The 6,277-nt window shown below is 37.1% G+C and overlaps 1 protein-coding gene across 1 annotated transcript; it reads left to right on the top strand.

The window, feature by feature from the left end:
* The first annotated feature begins 171 nt into the window (after window positions 1–171).
* LOC113754958 (tRNA-specific adenosine deaminase TAD3) lies at window positions 172–5,882 on the top strand. The gene is made up of 10 exons (XM_027299118.1): window positions 172–436; window positions 563–614; window positions 756–829; window positions 1,382–1,503; window positions 2,214–2,296; window positions 2,387–2,486; window positions 3,251–3,700; window positions 4,175–4,287; window positions 4,722–4,935; window positions 5,462–5,882. Exons 1-9 carry the CDS (start codon window positions 313–315, stop codon window positions 4,933–4,935), a joined length of 1,332 nt encoding a protein of 443 aa, XP_027154919.1. The 5' UTR covers window positions 172–312; the 3' UTR covers window positions 5,462–5,882.
* Window positions 5,883–6,277: the final 395 nt, after the last annotated feature.

The following is a 6,277-nucleotide window of genomic DNA, read 5'->3' as shown; positions in this document are numbered from 1 at the left end:
AGACACCTATGAGCCTCTGTAGGTATTTCTGTCTTTTCAATAAAATGTAGGGGCAGATTGGTACATTAAGAGGCATGAGTTTTACTACCACGTCATAATTTGACATGGCAATTTGGTATTGGGTTATAAGAGGCACGAGTACCAAGCTCACCAAATCGATCCCCTGTTCTCGTAAGCTGGCATTTAGGCCTCAAACCAGCTTCCCCGCCGCCGCCGGAGGCTTCACTCCTCCAGCATTATCCACCGTGCTAAGTCTCTTTCTTTCTCCCCTCCCCTTCTCTCTATCTCTGGTGCGAACACACCAGCGCCGAGATGAATAATACCAGCGAAGGAATTAATAAAGTAGTAGTAGCTTCAGCAGCAGAGGAGGAGCAGCAGTGCAGAATCATATATATACCAGACAAGCCTCCAGTTCCTCCTCACCTTCAACCCACTGGTAAAATTTTACCACAATGTAATAGATGCAAAGATAACTTCGGTTTAAATAGTTCCTTCTGTTTTTGTAAAGTTTTGACCTTTTTTTCTTCTTAAAGTTTTAATGGTCCTTTACATTTTTTAACAGTGAATGTCCACGCTGCTGTTATTGAACCGAAACATGCCAATACTCTAGTGAGGTTTGTCTTTTAAATCTGCAGCTGATTCTTTCCTTGAATTGTTTGTTTGTGTTTTCTGGAGCTTCATTTTTCCCCCTGGTTGATTTTTAGTACTATCTGAGGTATTTATAGCTCTATTTGTGACTTTTTTGTCCGAAATAGGAAGTTGAACCAAATTGCACCGCTGGAGAAACTTCGCCATGTGAAGCGTGTGCGCAAGAAATCTCAGGATGGAGGTAAATGTTCTGAAATTGTATACTGTGAATGTCTGTACAGTTTATTGCGCGACGTCCTTTATGCAGGATAACTAGTTCAATTATCATACTTGTATACGGTAAATTATTGATGAACTTTCTCAGATACGGTAAATTATTCAATATGGTCACACAAACATAGTGGGAGATGTTGACATAATCCCAGTTCTTTTGGGGCACTAGAAAAAATTTAGCATACTTCTTTGAGACACATGCTTTTGTATGCTTTAAGCAGCGTGAACCCCTTTAACTTATGAATAAAAGTTTTTGTTAATGTAGAACTGTGCATAAATGTGAGGAATTGACATAACTGAAAAACAGTTAGTCGTCTTAGTAAATCAAGTTGTTTGACCAAAACTATAGAAAATATGATTAAATGGTAAAATTTGCAGAAGTAAATGCCTTTAATTGTATTTATGCCTTACTTCCTTTCATCTTTCCAATCCCAAATAGGATTTCTATATCTTTATTCCAAAATATGTGTCTCAGACTTAAAGTTGTCCACATAGTTGTAAGAGTTGTAATTTTTTACAGGCAAGAACGAGCTGTCTGTGATCTTGTGCTTGGCTTCTGAAAGTGATAGCGAGTTGGATGGAGCTCCAAATGATGTGCTCGAGCTCATTAAGCAATACCAGTTGAGTACTTTTGTTGCCAAAGTGGGTCATCCTTTTTCCTCCAAGCATTCCTGTTTTGAGTTAATTTTCATTACGAAACAGCTTTTCAACTTTCAAATCTCTTTTTTTTTTCCTTTAGAAATAGTGTATGAAATGATTTATATTGGTTTGAAATGGGAAGGACTTTTAAGATACTGCCCAACCTTTGAGCCTAATATAAGAAGCCCAACGGGGCCATTAAGGAATGCCTGTGTGTTTGTGTAATTTGGCAGGATCTTGCAACTAAATTCTTTTAGTTCTTCTGTCTTAGTAACTCTTGATAATGTATTTTCATGTAAACTTTTCATTTGATTCTTAAATTGAACATTTTAAATTAGGATTTTAATCTTCAATCCTTTGGTTCTTCTTTGGGAGAGGAGGGAAAGAAAATGTTTCAATGGCTTCATAAATTAGCTAATTGTCCTGATTCCTCACCCAAAAGCTGTGAGCAGAGTATCAGATGCTTGATTAGTCAATTACGTGGTCACTTGTTTCAGTTCTCATCTGAATTAGGGAGGCTTGCAGCTTATCGGCGCCTGTAGAAATTTCAAATTCCTCATCCGGCTCTTCCTTATATAACTAATGGCTACAGTATCATGACATACTTCAGTTTGTTTGCATATTTTGTCACATATTTGCCTTGATGTGGCTAACAGCTACACCGTTATCTATCCTAATGCCGGTATAACAGCGTTGAAGCTCTTTTATTTCAGGTTTGCAGATATGCTGCATCAACGAAGGAAGAATGGGATGAGCAATGCAAGTTCTGGCCAACATCTTATCATCCACCTACCTAGTGAGTTAGCTCTGAAATATTTCAACAATTGTATATGGCTTTTGATTATTCTTTTTTCTCTATTAATTTCTCCATCTTTTTCAATCACAGTAACATATCTGGCATAACTGGATTCAGCAAAGAGGATACAAAGTCAGTTTTTGGCTTCATGAAATATGCAGTTGACTTGGCAAGGTCATGCTCTAATCTGGTAATTTCTTTATGGGACATAGCCTTTTCCTTATAAAATTGTTGATATACTGCAACGAAAATGTAATGATATATAATTATTGTTGTTACGTGCTTATCCCCAGGGTTTTATCTCTCTGGATTTCCAGCTTACCTTTCTTAGAAAGAATAAATGGAATCATATGAAGTTGAATAAAATGAATTCTTAACTCTTAAATGATCTGTGCTTTTTATAAGGGACAGTAGGACCATTCAAAATTCTCTAGATTTCTACTCTGTTGGTAATTGAGCTCTAGATTACTGCCAGTAATCAATTTGTCCTTGGGTGTTTGTTTTCCATTATATTATGCTCATTGTCTTCTTATTTGTAGTCATATCTAACTTCTGTTTTGTTGTCTTATTCTTCATACAGTGCAATTTTCATTTGATAAGATTATCAAATTTGTTTTCTTATTCCCAGCCACTTTATTGAACTTTGACTGAGCTCTAGGTGTCTTTGTACAAGTACTTTGATATTATTTACAGGGCCTGCATTACTTACAGTGCCAGGCCCTCAAGGACTACATTATATGATATCAGGCTTCTCTCCTTTCCATAGCTGTACATGGTGGCCCCTGCAGAACATAGCCCCACCCCTATTTTCCCCCTTTAATGATAGACCCTCGCCTCGCTTCCTATTCATTTGTGGGTCTGGACCCGGGGGCTTATGCATGGTGACACTCACTCTGATGCATACCTGCGATTATTTCTGTTTGGTATCATTTTTAACCTGACTCTTCTCTATAGGTGGTCAATGCTGCTGTTATTGTTGATCCTTCAACTAAACAGGTCATTTCAAGTGCATGCGACCAAGATCTTTCTAGGACTGGTTGCAAATTTAAGACCAACATGGAAACAAATTGCTTCAAACATGAACCCTTTACTCCCACCAGTACATCTGAAAGTGAAAATCATCAGACATTATTTGCAAGCCATGTATCCAACCTAAAAGGGTTGCATATCTGTGTATCTTGTTTGCATCCATGGGGATGGACTGAGCAGCAGTTACCTGAAAGTTCTATTTCCTGGCATCCTTTGCGCCATGCTGCTATGGTGGCAATTGAACATTCTGCTGCTAGAGATAGGCTTCTTTATCCTGATAGTGGACATAGTGGAGCTGAGATGATTGAAGAGGGTTATCTGGTTCCCAGTTCAACAGGCTTGCCTTCAAAGAGACAAAAAATTAATTTTACTCAGGTAGACTATCTTGCTTCCTTGTGATTCTTAGAATTTTTTTTTTTTGGGTTCTTATATCCCATGCTTTTGTTGACTGTTGTAACCTGAAATATGAGATTTTAACAGCGAGATTAGTGGGATCTAAAATCAACTTTGATATAGTTGAGAAGCATGTCCTATGCAATTAGCATTTTATGTGACTACAGTTCTTATCATATGTGCAAATTTGATCTTACTACAGTTCAGAAGTTCAGAGTTACATAGGTGTAAAACTTGTAATGCAGGAGTACATATGTGGATTACTGTGTTGTATAACATGGTAAAGTATTTACAGTTGATGTAACCTTATTAACTATGAAATTTTGATTTTATGGGAATTCACTTTTACTCTATACTCGTATCTCAGAGCGTATTTTGGTAAAATTTCCTTGGGAGGAAGCAACTTCTTGAGGCTTACTATTGTACGATCTTACAAGAAGTGTTGTGTTCTTTCAGGATGGAAATGATGAGAATCTTGACTGGAAAACTAATGCTTTGCAATCTGATTCTGCAAAGCCTTACTTATGCACTGGTTATGACATCTATCTTGTCTGGGAGCCATGCACTATGTAAGTTAAGTTACTCATGGATCTTTGTTGCCTTTCCTATTTTGCACTGGTCAAATGTTTTTAAATCATTGGGAAAGTGATTAAATGCTTTCAAACTTTTCTCGAGTTCTATGATAATGCTTCTATGCATTCTTTGATGCCTCCATTTGCTTAATAAGCGAATCCAAAACTGGATTAATAGTTCTTATGACTTGTTCATACTCCTCATCTGACTTACCGCCTCAAGCTGGGGCAAATTTTGTTGCTCAAAGGGAGGGAGGAAGAGTATGCTTGTTGTAATAGCAGCAACATGAACAAGGGGAAGTTGAATTTATGTTCTATACACTATGGACTTTAGCTTTAGAAGACTGGACTGCAGTAAATCTTTAATTACTCTCTATCTCAGTCTTCTTGATCTTCAGTTTGTGAGGTCTTACTTGTGCTCTTTCTCTAAGGTGTGCCATGGCCCTTGTACATCAGCGAGTTAAGCGAATATTTTACGCTCTTCCAAATCCAAATGCTGGTGCGCTGGGAAGTGTTCACAGGTTACAAGGAGAGAGGAGTTTGAATCACCACTATGCTGTTTTCAGGGTTTTGTTACCTGAAGAGATGGTCAAAGATGAAACTTTAGTCTCCATTATTTCTAACAATTATCAAATTAAAACATAGGTATGTTAAAGTATTGCTGCTAACTAATTACTAATTGCCCTTCTTTCCGGTTTTAGTTCTTGTATCGTTTAATGTCTTCAATACCAATATTCACTGTCAAAACTAATTTGCATTTGTTCGAGTCTCATTGTTGTTTTAAAGGTACATGATATATGTGCTACATACTAAAAGGGCATATGCTAGCACACACTTGTTAGTATCTTATAATGTCTCCAATCCAATATTCACTGTTAAAACTAATCTGCATTTGTTCGAGTCTCCTTGGTGTATCTATGGTACATGATATTTGCCCTACGTAGCATATGCTACCACACACTTGTCAGTATTAATTATTGAATAGTTGAAACACCACCCAATGATTTTCTTAACATGTTTGTACTTGGTGCTTTGCGAAATGCATTTAGGATGTTGTAAAAGAAAGCGTATCAAGCTCATGGTTTACCTTAGTACTCCATATTTTGAGCTGAGTGCATTTCTGTTTGTTATGGAATTTCCATGAAGTGTGATTGACTGATTGCCATTGCAGGAAAAAGAATACTCATCGACACCGGGCATTGACTGTAGAATCCACCATATGCAATAAAACTAATAACATATCAGCACTCCTCAACTGACTTTTGAAATTTGTTTTTAAGATCTTTGGTGGACGGAGATTTAACTGGACCTTAGTGAGTATGTATGCCAAAGCAGTTGGAAATCGTGAACCGAATGAGAGGAAAGGTGATTTACTTGTTATGGAGATGATTGGATCCCAAACAAGAAGATTTTGGAACAAATAAGCTTTCTGAAGTCCCCAGAAAATTGAAGCAAGTCTTTTATCAGTAGCAGGAGTTCCTTTCTTTTGGATGCAGGCATTTTGTCTTCTTCAATGTTGTAAAACTAACAATTCTTTTGACAGTGGAAAGAAAGATAAAATACATGAGAGCTATGGTCCTGCTGAATTTTTTTAGCCTTTGCAACCTACAAGTTAGACTTTGTCCGGCATATCTTTTTGCTGTTACAGTTAAACCCTTTTTGCAAATTTGTTGTCTGGAGACACAACAAAGAAGAAAGATATCCATTGTGAAAATTTGGTAATGCCAATCACTGACTTCAGTTTTCATATCATGTGGCTCTATTTTCCTCTAAGCACCAAGCAAACTTCCCCATGAAGTTTTCCACCTTATAATATAACCTAAGGCCTGTTGGATTCCTGTTTTTCTCAAAAACTTGTATTTGAAATATAAACTTATAGTAATCCACTCTATAACATCTTCAAAAACACTCCAAGTACATTTCAAATACACCTAACAAAAACACCAAAAATTAACTCTGAAAACAACCCCTCCATCTCTCCTCCTCC

Source organism: Coffea eugenioides, chromosome 2, assembly GCF_003713205.1.
Source record: "Coffea eugenioides isolate CCC68of chromosome 2, Ceug_1.0, whole genome shotgun sequence".
Lineage (NCBI taxonomy): Eukaryota > Viridiplantae > Streptophyta > Magnoliopsida > Gentianales > Rubiaceae > Coffea > Coffea eugenioides.
Note: the sequence above shows the minus strand (reverse complement) of the source record. Positions and strands in the feature narration are given on the sequence as shown.

What these genes read in the sequence shown, in the direction of transcription:
- LOC113754958 (XM_027299118.1), top strand. Translation starts at nt 313, where the DNA reads ATGAATAATACCAGCGAAGGAATTAATAAAGTAGTAGTAGCTTCAGCA. An exon ending in TCTTATCATCCACCTACCTA is followed by an intron (nt 2,297 to 2,386) that starts GTGAGTTAGCTC and finishes TTTCAATCACAG; the next exon opens with TAACATATCTGGCATAACTG. An exon ending in CAAGGTCATGCTCTAATCTG is followed by an intron (nt 2,487 to 3,250) that starts GTAATTTCTTTA and finishes TCTTCTCTATAG; the next exon opens with GTGGTCAATGCTGCTGTTAT.